The sequence below is a fragment of the Canis lupus genome, chromosome 6 (genome assembly GCF_003254725.2).
Source record: "Canis lupus dingo isolate Sandy chromosome 6, ASM325472v2, whole genome shotgun sequence".
Taxonomy (NCBI): domain Eukaryota; kingdom Metazoa; phylum Chordata; class Mammalia; order Carnivora; family Canidae; genus Canis; species Canis lupus.
This window is the reverse complement of record NC_064248.1, coordinates 23,257,791-23,279,300: the sequence shown is the minus strand read 5'-3', so window position 1 is coordinate 23,279,300 and position 21,510 is coordinate 23,257,791. Positions and strand designations below refer to the sequence as shown.

The following is a 21,510-nucleotide window of genomic DNA, read 5'->3' as shown; positions in this document are numbered from 1 at the left end:
ATTTAGTCCCAAGTATTTTATTATTTTGATGTTCTTTTTTTTAAAGATTTATTTATTTATTCATGATAGACATAGAGAGAAAGAGGCAGAGACACAGGAGGAGGGAGAAGCAGGCTCCATGCACCGGGAGCCCGACGTGGGATTCGATCCCGGGTCTCCAGGATCGCGCCCTGGGCCAAAGGTAGGCGCCAAACCGCTGCGCCACCCAGGGATCCCCAATTTTGATGTTCTTTATAGATGGATTTATTTTCTTAATTTCATCTTTGAATTTTTTACTGCTACCATATAGAAATAGTACTGACTTTAGTATTCTATAATCTTGCTGAACTTTTTCTTCACTCTTTGTATATCTGTATATCTAGAGCTTCCCCTGTCTTTGTAATAGGCACACAACAGTGTATGGTATTGAAAGCTGTCGTTAATTTAACAAACCTCCACTGATGGACATTGTGGGCTGTTAGCATTTCTTTCTTTCTTTCCTTTTTTCCTTTCTTTTCTTTCTTTTCTTTCCTGTTATTGATCATGCTAAAGAGAACATTCTTTGGCCACTCAACCATTCTAGGAGTATGTATTGAGCACCCACTCTGTGCCAGGCACTCTTTGAGGCACTGGGGTTATAGACAATAAAAAAGTAAATGAGGTTTCAGCTTAGGAACATCTCTGTGTAGAGTATAAAACAGAGAGATGTGCTAGGGAGTGCCTAGATGTGCATTTGGGAGGAATTCTTTGAATTCAGGAGCCAGAGAAGATTTTTCTAAGAGGGAACTTTTGAGCCAGGATCCAACTGATGAGAAAGAACCCACTGTTGGAAGGTTAGGGAGATTGTTCCAGTCACAGGGAATAGCAAATACAAAACCCTGGGGTGGAAATGGGCTGGCTCCCTCTGCTCACCAAACAGAAAGCAAGCCAGGGGGCCTGGAGAGCTGCCAAGGCCAGAGGAGAAGTGGGCAGGAACCAGACCAAGGCCGGCTTTTTGGCCTTACAAGCCATTTGCATTTTATTAATAATGTGGAGAGAAGCTGCAGGAGGGTGTTAAGCAGCGGAATGACTTGATCTACTCTGTATTCTAAAAAGATCACCCCAGTTGCTTAAGAAGCATTTATTTTCCCTGCCTTATTTCAAACACTGAGTTCTTCAAAGTGGAATTACTGGGTCGACGGGTTTGTACATTTAAAATGTTCTAGATGCTGCGTGCCAAGTGCCTCCCCAAAAGATAGCTGTACTTTTCACTCCGAGGATGCCAGCTCTTTTTGTCACCAGGGCCATTCAGGGTGAGGTGCACAGTGAGCTCCCCCCACCCTTTCCCTGGGCTTCGGCATCCATTGTCTTGCTTCTCTTGTAGGACCCACAGCGCTGCATTTGCTCTACAATTCTGGCTGTACTGCCCACAGCTTGGGTAACACGGGCCTCCTGGGAACATGGCAGACGAAGACCTCATTTTCCGCCTGGAAGGTGTTGATGGTGGCCAGACCTCCCAGGCTGGTCATGACGGTGAGTCCGAGGCAGACAGCGACGATGAGGAAGGTTACTTCATCTGCCCCATCACTGATGATCCCAGGTCACACCAGGATGTCAATTCCAAGGTTAATAACTACTACAGCAACCTAACAAAGAGTGAGCAGTATGGCTCCAGTGGGTCCCCGGCAAGCTCCTTCCATTTTAAGGTGAGTGGACCAACCCATCCCACCCCAGCCCGCCTGCTGCAAGAGATGGGGAGTTGGGGGATCAATGGTTGGGGTCTTGCCCCCAACAGTGGACAGCACTCTAAATCCCAGATTGGGGGATATGCCTATTAAATGGGGAGGATTTTGTTAGCTTAAAACAAGTTTCGTTACTTTAGAGTGGTGTTTTGTTTTGTTTTCTTTTGTTTTTTTAAAGATTTTTTAAAGATTTTATTTATTTATTTGTCAGCAAGAGAGCACAAGCAAAAAAAAACAAAAAAATTTTTTTAAAAATTATAAAAAAAAAAAAAAAAAAAGAGCACAAGCAAGGGGGAGTGGCAGGCAGAGGGAGGAGACTCCTCGCAGAGCAGGGAGCCCGATGCTGGACTCAGTCCCAGGACCTGGAACTCGATCCCATGACCCCGAGATCATGACCTGAACCGAAGGCAAATGCTTAACTGCCTGAACCACCCAGGTGCCCCTAGAGTGGTGTTTTTGAAATAGCTGCTCAGGACCCACTACTGGGTTTTGAAAACATTGACTTCTAAAAAAATGCAACAGAACAGAATAGGTTAGGAAATATTGGAGAGCACTGAAAATTGTAAAGATCTTATTTTTTGGAACATATACTCACACATGTTCACATACGTAAATGTGATGACCTAGTTGGTTGTTGACATCTGAGTTCTAATCATGTAAATATTTGTATTTCCCCCCTGATGTATGTGTGTGTGGGTCCAGGGACGTGATTAAAAAATAACACTGCTTGGAGTTGGACATCCTTCTGGATTGAGGAAAGGGTACTTATTTTGTTAGGGATTTGTGTTCCTACCACGATAAAGCTGGTAAAAAGGAGAGGAGGAAAGATGAACATTACTGGGCTTTTGTATAATAACTGGTGATGAAAAAATTTCATTTATTTAGTTTAGTAATCTCTTTGCCCAACATGGGCTCAAACTCATAACCCCGAGATCAAGAGTCATGTGCTCTTCCAACTGAGCCAATCAGACACCCTGAAAAAATTTTGAATGCAACAATGTTATCCTGATTTAATTTAATGCCCACCAACAGAAGGTATCTGTTAGTGCTGTAAGCAAAATGCGCATCACCACTTTGGGATTTGGAATTGGAGCCATTCTTCTCTAACTTCAGAATCAATCTATTTTTAGAAAATTAATAATTCTAGTTCTTGGACAGTTGGGTATTTACTTCCTGTCAGGGCTGGAGTTCTAACTGAAGTCCCTGTGGGGCAGGCGGCTCTAGAAACAGCCTGGCGGGTCCCCTCTGAGATTGGGGGCCCCTGCAGGGTCAGCTTGTGGCTTGCCCCACTTTGCCGACCTCAGCCAGCCTCCGAAACTCACACTCAGCCCCACGGAGGGCAGTGTGGGAAGGACTGGGGAGCAGCCCAGTGCTTCTGTCTGTTTGCTGTGGGCCAGGGAGGCTTGGGGAGACAGAGATCCCTGAGATATCCTGTACCTGGTTTGAGGGGACCCAGGTGCCAGCAGAGGGCTCAGGGTTGAAGGGCTCAAGAAACAGACACCAGCTCACACCAGCTCAAGGGAAGAAGTGGTATTTATTATAACAGTCCAGGAATGTTTCTTGGGACCCAGGGGAAGAAACTGTGTCTGGTCTCTCAGGGGACGAGTCTAGGAACCGGAAGGCAGGAGGACTGTCTCTCTTTACCTGTCCTTCATTCTTCTCTGCCTCAGTCTAGCTAGCAGGAAAGTGGACCCCTACTGCCCCAGTGCCCCCTTATTACAGTTGGAGCCACATGCAAATACAGATTTGACCCCTCCAACCCAGTCGCTGGGGGTGAATATCTGGTTGGCCCAGCCTGGATCAGGCATTCTCTGTCTGACCCAGTCATTTCTGACCCAGGCCATGGGATTGAGGGAGTGGGGGGCGGTGTCCCAGAAGAGGGACTGCTTCCAGGGAAGGAGGATCCTGGTGGCCTCCTAGTCGGGGGGGTCAGACCTCATAGCTTCTTGTCCAGAGAAACCATGAGCCTGGTGGGGGCTTTTTGGAAGACATTGAGAGGGCCCAGAAGCTAAAGAGTCTCAGGTACGGATGGCCAGCCCCTGACCACAAAATGTGACTACAGTGAAGCCTTTAAAGGAAGTGCAGACTGAGTCTGCCATTGAATGGGGGTTTGTCTGCACCTGTGGCTTGAGGATGTGAGCCTCACAAGGGCAGGACACTGTGGCCTCTTTATCTCTCATCCCTAGTGCCAGGGCTGGGGCCATGCTCTGCACACCGTAGGTGCTTTATTCAGAATCAGGGAGGGGAGGGACACCTGGGTGGCTCAGCAGTTAAGCATCTGCCTTCAGCTCAGGGTGTGATCCCGGGGTCCTGGGATCGAGTTCCACATCAGGCTCCTTCCATGGAGCCTGCTTCTCCCCTCTGCCTTTGTTTCTGCCTCTCTCTCTCTCTCTCTCTCTCTCTCTGTCTCTCATAAGTATATAAAGTCTTAAAAAAAACAAAATTATTTAAAAAAAATAATCAAGGAGGAGATGGAGGAATGCTGAACTCACTTTGGGTGCCCTCTTGCTAAAGGATAACATTCATATAAAACATAAACCCCTGTGGGCCATTTTACAATAGTTATTAAAATAAAAAATACAGTTCCTATGGCATCTGGAGATAGCAGACCTCCAGAGAATCGTCCTCAGCCAAAGTGTTCCCACTGGAAGTACTATAGGCATTTGGGGAGGGACAGTTCTTTATTGGGTGGGACTATCCCATATATTATAGGATATTCAGCATGTCTGCCCCCCACCCAATAAGTACTACTATTCTCCCCTGTTTTTTTTTTTTTTTAAAGATTTATTTATTTATTTATTCATGATAGACAGAGAGAGAGAGGCAGAGACACAGGAGGAGGGAGAAGCAGGCTCCATGCCGGGAGCCCGACGTGGGACTCGATCCCGGGACTCCAGGATTGCGCCCTGGGCCAAAGGCAGGCGCTAAACCACTGAGCCACTTAGGGATCCCCTCTCCCCTGTTTTTATGGCAACCTAAAATGTTCCCTGCCATGTATTTGCAAAGCCCACACGAGGGGGTACCCACCTCAGTTTAGAACTGGTACAGAGGTATTTATATCAGCATCCAAATTTACATATGCAAAGATACTGTTTGTAATAAAGAAAAAATGGCAATAGCTCAAATGTGCTTATTTAAATTATGAACTATGGTCTTTTTTTTTTTTTTTTTAAATATCTTATTTTTTTAATTTTTATTTATTTATGATAGTCACAGAGAGAGAGAGACAGAGGCAGAGACACAGGCAGAGGGAGAAGCAGGCTCCATGCACCGGGAGCCTGACGTGGGATTTGATCCCGGGTCTCCAGGATCGCGCCCTGGGCCAAAGGCAGGCGCCAAACCGCTGCGCCACCCAGGGATCCCATGAACTATGGTCTTAAGAGAATACTGTATTTACATTAAAACAAAGATGATGTTTTCATGTGATTTGACTTGAAAACAGTGCCATGGTGTGTGTGTGTGTATGTGTGTGTGTGTGTGTGTGTGTGTGTGTGTGTATTTGGGCGGGGGAGGAGGGAAGATCCATGAAAAGCCATAGGGCAATATGGACATAATTAGAATAAACAATGTTAGCTATTTTTACTTTTAAATACTGGTAAGTAAAAAAACAAGTTGAAATACAATACAGTCCCACATTTATAAAAAAAAATTATATACACACATCTTAGCATCTACATAGCAAAAACTGATGGAGGAATTTGTACCCAAGAGTTAACAGTGATTCTCTCTGGGGGAGAGGGTGCCGTTATGGGAGACTTTATCCACGTTATATATATTTTTGAACATTCAGGAATTTTGAACTACATATACATATTGTGTGCAGAAAAGGACTTGTAGAAGAAGAAAAATAAAACAAAACAGCCAGGTAACCTCCCCTCTGCCAAACAAATCAATAAATTGCCCCTCCTCAAAATTTCTATAAGGCATAGTTCAAAATTCTCACCGAGGATGGGAGCACTCGTGGTCCCCAGGGATCCTTCAAGTAGGCTCTGTTCACCCCACACTGCTCCTTGTTCCTAGAATAGGTTTCCCTTTTCACGCCTCTGCCTGCAACCTCTTTAAACCGATGTCTCAGTCTGGTCTGTTAAAATGATTGTCCTGGCTCCCTCAGGATGTGGTTTTAAGACACCCTGCCCTGGCTATCTCTTGTGCATCCCCTGGGGCATCTGTCATCCTCTGACTCAGCAGCGGCCTGCAAGGCTGGGAACTGATGGCTCTTCCCATCCCCTGTACTTGTAGAATGACCAGTTATGGACCAGACGTGCCTCTCTTCATTGCCCACCGTCCTAGGTAACCGAAGGCCGGCTCTGTGCGGTTCCTGTTGCCTGTGGCAGCTTCAGAGGGGGACAGCAGCTCAGTTTTCCAAACCTCCCTCTCCCTGGTGCTCCTCCACAAAGCTCAAGTGTTTTTTTGTTTACTGTCGACATGGCAACCTGGGTGGTTCAACCAAAGTGGCCACCTCGAGTTCCTCCAAAGAGGCACCACCCTGGCAGGTACCAGGCATGTATTGTGAACAGTCCAGTTCTGTCACTATCAAGGCCTTCCTCCTAGTTCCCTGGGGAATAGTGGCAGAGTCCTTCACTGCTGTCTTGAATGTCAGACAGCCAAGCGAGGATGTTTATAGTTTACAATAATGTGGAAAAGTTGTAAAGTGCTTCTGCTCTGGAGTTAAATTCAAATGGTAGAATATAGAGTACAGTTATAGCTTTGTAAAACACACTCACACGTGCATGCACACACATACACACACAACCAAAAACCCGGTAAAGAAAGAAGTATATCAATGCACCAAAAGGGATTGTCTTTGGACAGGATCTAGAGCAATCATATTCCCTTTCTACTGCTCTGTCATTTTTTCATTGCCTAGAATGAGCATATATATGTTTTTAATTTTTAAAAAATTTTTTAATAAAACGGGAAATTTTATTTTTAAAAACTGTTTTCCTGGTCTGGGTGTATCTCGGGGATCATTCCGTATCAGCATATATAGATCACCTCTCCTTTCCTTCCTTCCTCTTTTATTTATTTTTTTAATTTTTAAAAAATATTTATTTATTGTCAGAGAGAGCACGCACAAGCATGGGGAGCAACAGAGGGAGAGGGAGAGGTAGGCTCCCCACTGAGCAGGGAACCCGATGTGGGGCTTGATCCCAGAACCCTGGGATCATGACCTGAGCCAAAGGCAGATGCTTAACTGACTGAGCCCCCCAGGCGCCCCTCTCACCATTTTTATTTTTATTTTTATTTCTTTTTTTTTTTTTTCTTTTTTTTTTAAAGTTTATTTAGAGAGAGGAGGGGAGTAAAGGGAGAGGGAGAGAATCCCAAGCAGACTCCTCACTGAGTGCAGAGCCGGACACAAGGCTCCATCTAACCATCCTGAGGTCATGACCTGAGCCACAATCAAGAGTCAGATACTTAACCAGCTGAGCCACTCAGACAGCCCTCGCCTCTTGTATTTTCTCTTGTATTTTTAGAGTGAACTATATTCTGGCACATGATGTACATGAATTTTTTTAGCCAGCTCCCCTCTTGGGAGACACTTTGATTGTTTCCTCCTTTCTTTTCTTTACAGACAGTGCTGTAATAAATCTCCGTATATGTATATCTAAGCAGACTTTAAAATGCATATATATTTCATAATACTTAAATATGTACAGGGTAAAAATAATTTGAGTTATATCCAAGGAATAGTGATAAGTAAGCCTTACTCCTCTGATCCCTGTTTCCCTGGGGTATGTCCTTCCAGAATTGTTCCTTGCATATATAAGCATGTACATGTATATATGACCCTCCCTTTTTCTTCTTTTACGGAAATGTTAGTTGACTATTAAACCTGTTTTGCACTCTGGTGGCTGTCTTCCCATATTGGCACAGACGAGCTGCCATCAGCTAGCACTTACGTAACAGCCACCATGGGAAGGACGGGCACTGCTCTGCACACTTTGCTCATTTGAGCTATATAGCAGTCCTGTGAGGAAGGCTGTAGAGAGTAAACCTGATGCTCTGAGATCTTAATCGCTTGACCCTTCTTGTGACTGCAGCGTGCTGCAGCTTATTTTGTTGTATCTTGAGGGCTAAATATCGTCTGCATGCCCCATGTTGTATTGAACCCATCCCTCATGGACCTTGTATGAAGGTCGTTTCCAGTCCTTTGCTACAGACAGCTCTTCCATAAACATTTCTGTCCATATGTCCCTGTGCCCATGCAGGAGTACACCTGCCAGATAAATCCCCAGGGGTGGAATGGCTGGAGCCAGACATTTAGAACTTGGCTGGGCAGTGCCAACTACTCTTCAAAGAGGTTGCTACTACTTCCCATGCCCTTGTCCCTTGTCAGAAGATTTTGGTGATTATACTTAGATTTTCAGTCCACCAAGGGTGACTCTAACAGCTTGCTCAAAGGACAGCAATTACCCCAGAATGAGACTGAGATGCCAGTGTCTGATGACTCACTGGGAAGAGAGACATCCCTGTCCACCAGAGCCCCAGGAAGCCCCACCCTGGCGGCACTGGGCTTCTGTCCCTGCCCAGTGGCCACAGGAAGCTCTATGACTTGGGGCTCTGCCCACTGCTTTGGAAATGCAGAATCTGACAGGGAAGCTTAGGCATCTAGCATCCAGAAAGCTTTGGACCTCCAGAAGTTGAGGGCCTGCTGGGCAGATGAAGGAAAAAGAGGGTGACACTGGCAGTGGGCAGGAGGCCACCCGGTGACCTGGTATCTAAAAAACAAGAGGGGACACAAGCCCGACTGCAGGGACTCCTCTGTCTGAAGCCTGTGCATGTGCTAAAATGCTCAATTCCAAAGTGCCTGGGTAGCTCAGATGGTTAACCTTTGGCTCAGGTTATGATTTCTGGGTTCTGGGATGGAGCTTGAACAGCAGGGAGTCGGCTTCTCCCTCTCCACCTGCCCCTCCCCTACCTCATGCTCGCTCACTCGCTCTCTTTCATAAATAAAATATTAAAAATAAAATGCTCAAATCCTGTGTGGAAATATGCTAGGATACAGAGGCCCCCTTTTTAAATTTTACTTTGCAAATGTTTTTTAGCAGCTTCATTGCAATATAATTCGTCTAACATACAATTTACCCATTTAAAATGTCCAGTGCAGGGGCACCTGTGTAGCTCAGTCAGTTAAGCATCTGCTTTCAGATTGGGTTGTGATTCCAAGGTCCTGGGATCGAGCCCACGTGTCAGGCTCCCTGCTCAGTGGGGAGCCTGCTTCTCTTCCCTGCCTCCCACCTGTGCTCTCTCTCCCTATCTCTCTCTCAAATAAATAAAATCTTTAAAAATAAATAAAATATCCAGTGTAGCAGCTTTAAGTATATTTACACAATTATACATCCATATCACCACAATCAATTTTAGCCCTAATTTTAGCCCACAATCAATTTTCATTACCCTAAAAGGAAACCCCACACCTCTTAGCCACAGCACCCCCCATATATGGATCCATTTCACCCAGCTCATGGCAACCACTAATCTACTTTCAATCTCTATGGATTTGCCTGTTGTGGACATTTCATATAAATAGGATTATATAACGTGGGGTCTTTTACGTCTGGCTTCTTTCACTTAGTACAGTGTTTTCGAGGTTCATCCACACAGAAGCAAGTGTGTTTCATTGCTGAATACTACCCCGTTGTATGGATGGACCACATTTTATTCATCAGTTGCACTGCATTTGGTTTGTTTCTCCCTTTTGGCTTTTGCAAATAATGATATACGAGTCATGTGGACACGTGTTCATTTCTCTTGGGTAGATACTTGGGAATGCATTGCTGGGTCATGTGGTCATACTTTCTGCTGGGTTCTCCTTTTGCAAAAGAGCAGGGGAGTGGGGCTTGATGGCCTTGGTCTGAGTTCTGGGTCTGCAGTTCCTGGTTGCTGCAGGTCTATAGGCAAGTTTCCACCTTGCTCTGTGAGCCTCAGAGGTGCAAGCTAGGAATCTGTCTCAGGAGGGGCTTCCCGGGGGCAAGGGCATTATGCCACCCTGGGGAGTGTTACTGCTTTACTGGTTATTTTTTAAAGATTTTATTTGCTTATTAGAGGGAGAGAGAGAATGCCTGTGCACATGCACATGTGGGGAGAGGGGTGGAGAGAGAGGGAGAAGCAGACTCCCACTGAGCAGGGAGCCCAATGTGGGGCTCGATCCCAGGATTGTGACCTGAACCGAAGGCAGATGCTTAACCGACTGAGCCACCCAGGTGCCACCACCTTTGCTGGTTATTATTTCCAACCTTCCCATCCTTCCCTCTCCAGCCGTGGCTCTGAACCCGACTGGGTGGAGGACACCAGAAACAACTACTCTTTTTGACAGACTTCTTTAGGACTTTTAGCTGTGTTTCCTTGGCAATAATTTGTTCAGCTGCTTATAGAAGTAATCCGTGTTCCTTGCAGAAAACGATGAGAGTGTAGCTATAATTGCTATTCAGGTGCTAGTGTGTATTTAATTTCAGTCTTTTCTTTTTTTTTTTTTTAAGATTTTATTTGTTTATTCATGAGAGACACACAGAGAGAGAGAGAGAGGCAGAGACTAGGCAGAGGGAGAAGCAGGTCCATGCAGGAAGCCTGATGTGGGACTTGATCCTGGGACCCCAGGATCATACCCTGGGCTGAAGGCAGACTCTTAACCGCTGAGCCACCCAGGCATCCCTATTTCAGTCTTTTCTGTATTTCACTATAAATATAGACTTGACTAAATAGGGATTTTTATGACAATAATAAGATCATGTGTATTATATGCTCTTGGTAAGCACAGTTTTTCTTGGCAAACAAATGGTGCATATCTTTCCATATTAGTAAATGTGGATCTAGTTTATCTTTTTTCTTAATGGCTCCCCTTCAGCCCATTGTATGGCCATAGCACAGTCACTGTAAGGTTTGCTTCTTGTGGGGGATACTTAGGCACTTTCTAGTTTTTTGCTGCAGTAGTCAATGCTGAGTTTCATGGAAATTGCCTAAAACCTCTAGTTGCACGTGGTCCAGAGTGGGGCAGCTGCACAGCACTGTGGTCTCTTCCCTAGTGAACAAGGGAACTTCCCCAGTTCTTCCTGCTTCTTCTATGTGTCTTTGCGTATAGATTAACCCTTAGACTGTGAGCCAGGAGGGGCAAGCCAGGCTGACATAGAGCTACGAGTTTCTTAGAGTCTACAGAAAGGATGATGGGAGAAAACATTTATAACATCCACTGGGAGAACAACAGCTGATATTTCAGGGAGATTGGAGGCAGCCTCCAGATTCTTCCCCACAGAAGATCGGAGGTCTTGATTGCTGTGTTGCTGGTAGTAAGAGTAGTGATATAAATACAGCGCCAATAGCAGTAACATCCTATGTTGCAAAGAAATGGCAAAGGCATGACCCGAACATCTGGCCTCACTTCTGGCATATTACAGGAAATTTGTTGTTACTATTATTACTATTTATGGATTTATTTTTATTTTGTACTCTCAGGCTTTGAAGAACCAAGGGTTTTTCTGTTCTCTAGGCAGGGTTATGATTTTCTTTTTGAGAGCCTCCCCTGGGTCTCCTGTTCTGTTTAAGATACCACACCAACAACTGAGTTTGGATCTTTATTATTTTTAAAGATTTTATTTATTTATTTGAGAGAGAGAGAGCATGAGTGGCGGTAAAGGGGTAGGGGCAGAAGGAGAGGGAGAAGCAGACTCCTCACTGAGCGTGGAGCCTGATGCGGGCTTGATCGCAGGACCTTGAGATCATGACTTGAGCTGAAACTAAGAGTTGGATCCTTAACCAGCTGAGCCACCCAGGTGTCCCACACCTTGATCTTTTTAATGGCTGATACTTCTATACCAAGTGTATGGAATCATCCCCTGTGGACAGGCAGGTTTTTGGCAATGCCTGAGTTTCGTCTGGCATTGTAAGCACAGACCCATCCTTGGGCTCCTCACCTGTGCACACCTGGGTTGGTGATCAGGATGACTGCGTCACAAGTCAGTGAAAGCACTGCCAGATGGCTGTCAAAGGTGACAGTACCAGCTTCCACTCCCCTCCATGTCTGGAAGTACCTACTTCTCAGGCTTCCATAAACACCTGTTTTAATTAACCTGTTGGGTAAAATAGAACACCAATGATTTGCAGCTCATTACAGGCCTGTTGAACTGTAATGAGCATTGCAACCTCAACGAGCCACTATTTCTGGGAGGGGGAAACAGGTCTACCCCAGGTGTAGGGGCAGGAATAAACTTGGCCACTAGTAGTCAAAACATTCTTCATTGTCTTTTGTAAACAAGGAAATGGAGATTCACACAGCCGTGGGTGGAAACCAAAGTCCAGGGAACAAATCTTCATCTAGGACCTTTTATATTGTGCTTTAAAAGAAGAGTTAGTTGCATTAAACCCATCAGTTGCCAACAAGGAGTAGCATGATTCTTTTCTGGGTTTGGGAAAAGTAATTTTGATCCTGTGAAACGCCACACCCTCAAATTCTTAAATACTTTTTTCCTTGATTGTTTTCAGTTGGAGCCACAGCCTCCAGCCAGGAGGTAATTTCTCTTGGTACTCCTCACTGAATGGGGGAGTCAGGGAGCGTTTGAGTCACTGGTTGAGAGAGTGCAGCTGGAGAGCCATGTGTCCTGCACAGAGCACCCATTTGGGCAGGCTCAGAACACTGCAGGTTCCTTGACAGGCTGGGGTCAGAGTCTGTCTCTGCTGTTCACAGCTGCCAGAATATGAGAGGAGACTGGTACTTTTTCATTTTTTTTTTAAGCACAGAGATTCAGGAACTGTTTTAGTTATAAACATGTCTGTGGCAGGGAATAACAGGGAAAAATCAGTGACAAGCTTAAAGTCTAACAGTGGAGAACCATAGGTGAATGATGACATCAGTAATGACCTAGCTATTCCAGATAACTTGTAAAATCATGATGTCATGTTTGTGTTTAAAAATTTAAGTGTTGGGGATCCCTGGGTGGCTCAGCGGTTTAGCACCTGCCTTCGGCCCAGGGCGTGATCCTGGAGACCTGGGATCGAGTCCCACATTGGGCACCCTGCATGGAGCCTGCTTCTCCCTCAGCCTGTGTTTCTACCTCTCTCTCTCTGTCTCTCTGTGTGTGTCTCTCATGAATAAATAAATAAAATAATCTTTAATAAAATAAAATAAAAATAAAATAAAAATTTAAGTGTTGGGGGCGCCTGGGTGGCATAGTCGGTTGAGCACCTGTCTCTTGGTTTTGGCTCAGGTCATGATCCTTGGAGTCCTAGGATTCAGCCCTGTGCTGGGACCCTGGTCAGTGGGTGTCTGCTTGAAGATTCTCTCCCTCTGCCCCTCCCCACACTTGTACACATGCTCTCTCTCTCTCTCTTCCAAATAAAGAAATCTTAAAAAAAAAAAAAATTAAGTGATGTGTTCTCTGCCTGTTGGAGTGTCATTTAGGAGAAATTTTTTGGAGAACTCCAAATTTGTACATTTTAAATGTGATCCAGCAACTACACTTCCAAGAAATATGTCCTACCAAGATCTTGCACAATTGCATAAGGATTTGGGTACGAGGGTGTTCACTTTGGGACTGACTGCCTGTACTAGTAATTATCGGAGAGAATCCAAATAGCCATCAGCCCAAGGTTAGAGAAATACCATAAGGCACATTTATAATATTGTATGCCTTACAACTGCAGAAGGGAAATTGGGCCAATTGTATAGCCTTTCATATGACATAGAAAGACCTCCAAGGCCCAGTGTTCAGTGGGAAAAAGGAAGGTGCAGAACAGAATGGGAGGCTCTGGCCCGGTGCTATATTCCCGTGTGTTAACAAAGGCAGAGGGGCAGCCCGGGTGATTCAGTGGTTTAGCGCCGCCTTCGGGCCAGGGTGTGACCCTGGGGTCTTGGAATCGAGTCCCCCATCAGGGTCCCTGCAGGGAGCCTGCTTCTCTGCCTCTCTCTGTGTCTCTCATGAATAAATAAATAAAATCTTAAAAAAAAAAAAAAGGCAAAAGAACAGACTTCCAGGGTAGTCACATTAGCAGCTGTCAACTGTGGTTTTCAGAGCAATGGGTCAGAAAGTACTTCCACTTTCTACTTCACATTCTGTAGTGCCTGTGGCTTTTCTACAGTAAGCAGATCATATATTTGGAATCAGGAAAATAATCAAGATCACTATATAAAGTGATCCCATGGCCCACTCTCCCGAAGGGCTGTACAGTGTGATTCCAGTCTTTCAAAAAATGCGTAGGAAGGATCTGGAAAAGAACAAGTCCAAAGCATTGACGATCGTTGCTCTGGGTGGACGCTGTGTGGTGGATTTGAAATTTGTCTTCTCTATTTTTTGAGTGTTTTCATGAAGCATGAATTAGCTTACGAATTGGAAGAAAGAAATCCTGGGCTTTAATTTTAGATTTTGCAGAGATTGGAAAGCCTCAGTGAGGAAGCCCTAGCCCATGTGAACCATACTTGTCCATGTACTATGTGCATGTGTTTCTCAGAAAACTCAGTTGCTCTGCCTTTTCTCTTCTGGGCAGGATCCCAGCCATGAGGCTGAGGCTCAGGCCGGGGGCATGCTTGGGGTGCTGACCTGTCTGGGCCTGAGTCCGTGGGAAGCCTGCAGAGCTAGTCCTCGTGGCTGAGAGACACTGATGGAGGGTGAGAAGGTCTGGAATTGCTGGGTCTGCCATCCACAGTGTTCATCCCACCATCCAGCCCCCTCCCTGTGGTTCAGGCCTCTGGCCTGGAAAGGAATTGGGGCCTCACAGATTCTGCAAGTGGCTGCAGGGCAGAGGTTCTGATTCTTTAGGGAAAAGTCAGGAAGAGATTGCTACCGAATATGAGTGGAGGAGTGTTTGGAGGGGACAGGGAAAGATTCCACTTGGGATTTTATAATCAATAAAATTAGCTTTTTATTATTTTTAAAAATTTTTATTTATTGGAGAGAGAGAGAGGCAGAGACAGAGGGAGAAGCAGATCCCTCACTGAGCAGGAGCTAGACGCAGGACTCAAACCCAGGACCATGATCATGACCTGAGTCAAAGATAGCCATTCAACCGACTGAGCCACCCAGGTGCCCCTAAAATGAGCTTTTTATTTTATTTTTTAAATTTATTTTTAAAATATTTTATTTACTTATTCATGAGAGACCTACAGAGAGAGAGAGAGGCAGAGACATAGGCAGAGGGACAAGCAGGCTCCATGCGGGGAGCCCAATGTGGGACTTGATCCTGGGACTCCAGGACCACGCCCTGGGCTGAAGGCGGCGCTAAACCGTTGAGCCACCCGGGCTGCCCTAAAATGAGCTTTTTAAAATAAAAAATGGGCTTATGTCATGATACTGTTGAGAATCAGCCTTATCTCCATAATATACCTTGGTCATCTTTCCCACTGAGTACCCAGAAGCCCTGGTTCTCAATAGGTTTTCAAAGGTGGGAGGGTTATTTTTGATCACCACAATGATGCAAGGCCACTAAGGCATTGAGAAGGTAGAGGACATGGATGTTAAAAGCCTGAAATGGGCAGGGCAGTTCTGCACAAAGAATTTTCCTGCATCCCCAGGATCTTGGAATGTCTCATGGAAATCTGTTTCTAATCATCTGAGCCTAGAACTTAACATTATGTTAATGTAAAGGCAACACATCTTCAGCGTGGTTGGAAATATTCTGAGTTTAGGAGGGTTGTGTTGTCTACGATTTTCATTTAGGGTGATAAAATTGGGCATATTTATGGTTTATACAATATTTACAGGTGATGTTGGCTCTGATAGGGTCCATAATTCCTACTAATAGGATAATAAGCACAGTTGTTTGGAAGGGCTCTTTAGCATTTTAAGTGGATATAATCAAAATGTATTTAGCCAGTCCCCACAGATGGACATTTGGGTTGAATTCAGTTTTGCACACAACAACACCTTTTATATATATATGTTTGCAGATTTGTGTTTGTACTTCTCTAGGACACTTTTCTAGATGTCAGATTGCTGGGTCAGAATAAAAGAATTCACATTTTTCATCTCAGTACATTGCCAGGTTGCCTTTGGAGGAGTTTTAGACCCATTGACCCTATGCGAGGGCATCCATCTCCCGGTGTCCTGACCAGCACTAGTTATTAACGGTCATTAAATTGTTTGCTAGTCTAGGAGTACCTGGCTCAGTCAGTTATGCATTCAACTCTTGATTTCAGCTCAGGTCATGATCTCAGGGTCCTGGGATGGAGGCTAGAGTTGAACTCCCTGCTAGTTGGGGCATCTGCTTGTGATTCTCTCCCTCTCCCTGTCCCAACCCCCACTCTTGCTCACACTTGTACATTCATGCTCTCTCTCTCTCCCCCCATAATAATAATAAAAAAATATTTAAAATGTTTGCCAGTCCAAACAAGGTGGGATAAGGGGTTGGTCTCTTATTTTTATTTTCAACTTTTTGTTTACAGGTGAAATGGTGTGTGCTTTCCTGTGTGAATTATGTTTCTTTGGTTTCATAGTTAATTAAGATTTGTCACTTCTGCCCATGGGACGGCTGTGCCCACGTGAGAACAAATAGCCTTTGGGGAACTTTGTTCTTGAAAGGATAATAGATGGGAATATTTCTCTCTCTGATGTTGTCTGTCTCCCCAGAGCTGGGAGACGCTTGGGAAATCACAGGATGGGAGGAGGCTGGACAGCATTGCCCCAGAAGCCCCTGGTCTCACATTTCCCTTTGCCTTTTGCAGGAAGCTTGGAAGCATGCGATTGAGAAGGCCAAACACATGCCTGACCCCTGGGCTGAGTTCCACCTGGAAGATATTGCCACGGAATGTGCCACACGTCACAGGTCAGCAGCTTGTCTGGGGGTGCTACATGGCCCCAGGTTCAAGGACTCCTTGGGGGTGTGGGTACTGCTTCTGCTCATAATCAGTGAGGCCTAAGTACCTTTGGAGGTCAAGAATGGAATAATAATAGTATCTGCCAATATTTGAGCATTTATGCATGCTTAAGGTGCTTTGCATCATCTCGTTTACTCCTCAGGATGGTCCTCTAACATGTGTCAGGCAGGCCTGAGCCATGCTGTAGTTAACAAATAGTCCAGTGGCTCAATGCAGCAGCAGTGTGCTTCTCACTTAAGTGAAGTTGGGTGAGAGCCCAGGGACCCTTGGGGGCCGCTCTGGGATCCAGGTTTTTCCCATCTTGTGGTTCTACTGTCTCACCACATGGCTCCTACAGTTGCCATCAAAGGGAAAGTGAATGCATGGAGATCCATGTGGGCTTTTTGATGCCTTGGCCCTAGGAAGATTAGCAAAATGGAACTATGAGCATCTAGATTTCCTATTTGAAAAGGCAGAAAAGAGGAGTTATCTCAGGGGGTTTCAAGGAAGAAAACAGAGAATACCACAGAATACCACCACCAAGAATAACTGTGATGACAATGGCTCTTATATATTGAATACATGTGACAGGCACTGTTTGAAGCCCTCTATGTGTGTGTATTCATAAAAAAGCCTGAAGTAGGATTCATGTCAAGTATTTGGGACCACTCTTGAGAATCTGATGAGGGCCATTCTAGAAAGTTGCACACTTATGTCTAATTTTGTGTTGGACCTATCCTGGAGTCCACCCCCTTGTCCTGTGACCTCTGTAGACCCCTCTAGGCTGAATCCTCTAAACCAATAGCCCGAGGCCCAGAAATGTTCCAGGGGAGATGGAGGTTTGCCCAGGGTTACTTGGATGGTTAATAAGCCAATCTCCTGACTCTCAGTTCACTGTCTTTGAATTAGTCAGAACTCCATATCAAAGGCTGATGACAGAAACCCAATTCACAGTGTTAAGCATAGAAGGGAATGTTTGGCTCACACTTGTGACTTCAGGTAAGGCTAGTTCCAGATGCTCCAAGGACACTTTGGGCTTTTAACTCAGATAGACTCTCTTGTATCAGTGGCACAGATGTTCCCTGAGAGCCCCATATTTCATTTCATCCAACAGAAGAAGATCTTTTCTTTCTCAAAAATTTTTTTTAAATTTTTTTTAAAATTTTTATTTATTTATGATAGTTACAGAGAGAGAGAGAGGCAGAGACACAGGCAGAGGGAGAAGCAGGCTCCATGCACCGGGAGCCCAATGTGGGATTCGATCCCGGGTCTCCAGGATCGCGCCCTGGGCCAAAGGCAGGCGCCAAACCGCTGCGCCACCCAGGGATCCCTCTTTCTCAAAAATTTTTAAACAAAAGTTCCATAATGAAATGTCATTGTTCTGGCTTTGGTTATATGCCCCTCTCTGAACCAGTCATGTGCCAGGAAGCTTTGCTCTGATTCGCCATGTCTAAATCACAACCCACAAGCCAGAGGGTCCTAGGGGTCAGTTCCACCCAGCCCACATATTCTGAGAATGGAGGACGGTGGTTCCCCAAAGGGAAGTTGGGGTGCTATTGGAGAAAGAATGCTAAGCAGACAGAAATGGTGTACCCTTCTATGTCTTTCTGCAATGTGTCCCTGCTTCTGTCTTGTGAGGAGATGGCATGCACAGAGCCTGGCATGCACCCCTTTCTGATCGCAGAAGGCCAACCTCCTAGCAGGCACTGGGGGTCATGCTGGCAGCTGAGGTCAGCATTGTGGGGGCCCCAGTAGGGCACAATATGGACTCTGTTCATCCCTGCCTATAAGGCCAACATGGTGACTGGTTGAGCACACCAGGTGACCCAGGCAGGCCCCTGGGAAAGCAGGCTCCCACATGCTGAGCTGGCTCTGTGTGTCCTGGAGCTCTGGGGTCCAGGGACCAAGCTGAGCTGTTTGTTTCCTAACTAAAGTGCTTAGAAACTCCAGAAAATTTCTAAACTGGAAGGCTTCCTCCTCTATTCCTGTTTTTTTTTTTTTTTTTTTTTTTTTTAGATTTTATTTATTTATTCATGAGAGACACAGGCAGAGGGAGAAGCAGACTCCATGCAGGGAGCCCGATGTGGGACTGGATCCTGGGTCTCCAGGATCATACCCCAGGCCAAAGGCAGCACTAAACTGCTGAGCCACCCAGGCTGCCCTCTATTCCTGGTTTTTAAAGAATGCTGGTGTAGGCCGTCCCCTGTGTTGAGACAGATTTCCTGTTCACATGGATTGTACACAGGCTGGCTAAGAGCAAGAATCTGGTTGAACCTGACCTGGGTCTGAATCCTGGCTCTCGGGCAAGTTACTCACCTCTTGAGCCTCAGTTTCCCCACCTGGAAAGTGGGCACAGTAATTGTGCCAATCTCACAGAGCTACTGCAAAGGTTAATTGAAGAAATCTGTTTTAATGCCCCACAGATAATGAATGCTTAGTGAACTTTGAGCAATTCTGACATTCATGGTGTCAGTGGCTGGGAAGGACAAATGAGATCTGTCTGACATCCCATATCTCTCCCGTCCCTCAACTTCTGGGTGTCCCTTAACCTTTAGTCTTGTTGGAAGTGAGGGTAGACAGTTTTCCTTTACCTTGGTAAAGGTAATAATAGTAATAATACATAGTAATAATAATAATCATTGCTGTTATTTATTGAACACAGTACTTGCTGTGGGCTGTTGCAGGCAAGTAGCAGCTCTGGTGGGCATCCCCCACCCTCCACCCCAGCCTGGGGGAGGTTACCTGCCAGGCTTCTGCTTGTCTTTACCCGTAGAGGTATCAGGCTCTGAGAAACCTGTTCTCACGGATCTGGGAGCGGTTTGGAGTCCATCCCGCTAAAGGGTGGGCCGGGGAGGCCTCCGCTAGAGCTGAGAACACCTCAGCCCTAGGGGAGGTTTTAGAATTTAGGGATTTACTGAAGTGAGGAGCTCTCCACCAAGCAGGTCTGTTTGAGGCCCAGCCAGGCCTAGGGGCAGATTTGCTCTGGGAGGATTCCTGAGAAAGGAAAGATGAAAATGTTCTGGAACCTTCTCTGTCTCTCTCTGCTTTGGGTGTCATCCAGCAGCCCCTTTCTCAGCTGGACTCAGAGGCAGGGTGCCCCCTACCCCTTCCTGCACCAACACACATGCCCAGCTACCTATGTTGGGCCTCACATAGGTACCCAGCAAGATCAGGGTACTGCTGCCTCCTGTCCTGGGACATGCACCATTTGTTGTGTTGACTGGTTAAAATAAGGATATTTATTTATTCAGCTGTTCATCCAACGTGCATTTTTTAAGCTTCCACACGTACCAGGCCCTGCAGTGAGGATGACACACAGGGGCCTGCCTTTGCGGCATTATAGTCCAGTGCAGGGGACCAGATGGGGAACAAGCCCACAAGTGCCGGAGGACATGTCGGAGAGGAAGGGGCAAGAGGCCAGTGTGTGCGGACCCGAGAGGGGAGGGAGACGTCCACAGACCCTTCATGTTTAGCCAGTGGGTGACAGGATCATGTTATAGATGCTGTGCCCTCAGGGTGGCTTCTCTCTCCAGGTACAATGCTGTCACTGGGGAATGGCTGGAAGATGAAGTTCTGATCAAGATGGCATCTCAGGTGAGCCATCCCCAGCCCAGTGAGCACAGAGCTGAGTGGGCATTCTTCCTGAATAGACTTCTATTCCTGTTCCCTCCCCTTCACACTCACTTAATTGTTTTAACTAAAGGGCATTCTTTATATTATTGTGTATTTATTTTTTAAGATTTTATTTATTTGGGATCCCTGGGTGGCGCAGCGGTTTGGCGCCTGCCTTTGGCCCAGGGCGTGATCCTGGAGACCCCGGATCGAATCCCACGTCGGGCTCCCGGTGCATGGAGCCTGCTTCTCCCTCTGCCTGTGTCTCTGCCTCTCTCCCTCTGTGTGTCTACCATAAATGAATAAATAAAATCTTTAAAAAAAAAAAAAAAAAAAGATTTTATTTATTTGAGAAAGAGACAGAGATAATGAGAGATAGTAAGAGACAGCAGGAATGGGGAGGAGAGGGAGAAGCAGCCTCCCCACAGAGCAGGGAGCCCAATGCAAGGCTCGATCCCAGGACCCTGGGACTATGACCTGAGCCGAAGACAGATGCTTTAACCACTAAGCCACCCAGGCACCCCTGTTTTATTTGTTATAATAATTTTATTGAGATATAATTCATGTACCATACAACATACCTATCTACACTGTATGGGTTCAGTGGTTTTTGGGTTTAGAGTTGTACAACCATCACCATGATCAATATAGAACATTTCACCGTTTCTAAAAGAAATGTCATCCTTACCCACCAGTAGCCAACTACCAATCCCCAGATCTCCCCCAGCCCTAGACAACCACTAATCTAACCCGTCTCTGTAGGTTTACCTATTCTGGACATTTTATGTATTTATCATACATCAGAAGTTGAACATACCTTGGCACTCTTGTCAAAAATCCATTGACGTAGGCATCCGGTAGTTCACTTGGTTAAGCATCTGCCTTCGGCTTAGGTCATGATGCCATATCCACCTCCATGCTTAGCGGAGAGTCTGCTTTTCCCTTTCCCTCTGCTGCTCCCTCTGCTCCTGCTCGCTGTCTCTCTCTCTCTCTCAAAATAAATAAAATCTTTAAAAATATACCAGTTGGCTATAAATGCATATATCAGTTTTCAAAAATTGCGGTCATCACTTAAACCTGAGTCATAAAAGGATTCAGTGGCTTGTAGCCATCCTTTTGGAAAAAAAAAAAAAAAAGAAAGAAAGAAATAGACTAGAAAATGGAGCACCTCCTGCATTGTCAGAGGCGGATGGTTTTGCAAAACTTTTTTCTCATGTATCATACACTCCAAAAAGGGTGCGGCTTGATGAACTTCATAAAGTGAACACTCTGTGTAACCAGTGGCCCCCAAAAGTCCCCCTCCACTATGGTCACTACTCCCTTACCCCTGGGGGAAGCACCAACCCGGAATCTATTGCCCTGGATTAGTTTTGCCTATTTGTGTACTTCCTATAAATGGAGCCATGCCATATGTATACT

The 21,510-nt window shown here is 45.6% G+C and overlaps 1 protein-coding gene across 9 annotated transcripts in view; it reads left to right on the top strand.

Annotated features, from left to right (window-relative positions):
* Positions 1–21,510, top strand: part of EEF2K (eukaryotic elongation factor 2 kinase) — a 65,977-nt gene that overhangs the window by 17,998 nt on the left and 26,469 nt on the right. For 6 of the 9 annotated variants that reach the window (XM_025416219.3, XM_049111301.1, XM_025416221.3 and 3 more), the window contains exons 2-4: positions 1,343–1,664; positions 16,348–16,448; positions 20,013–20,073. In XM_025416219.3, coding sequence (XP_025272004.1) covers positions 1,419–1,664; positions 16,348–16,448; positions 20,013–20,073 — 408 coding nt within the window. In that variant the 5' untranslated portion in view covers positions 1,343–1,418. Of the gene's footprint in view, positions 1–69; positions 182–1,342; positions 1,665–16,347; positions 16,449–20,012; positions 20,074–21,510 lie in introns of all 9 variants that reach the window. The other 3 variants (XM_049111299.1, XM_049111298.1, XM_049111300.1) reach the window with 1 other exon arrangement.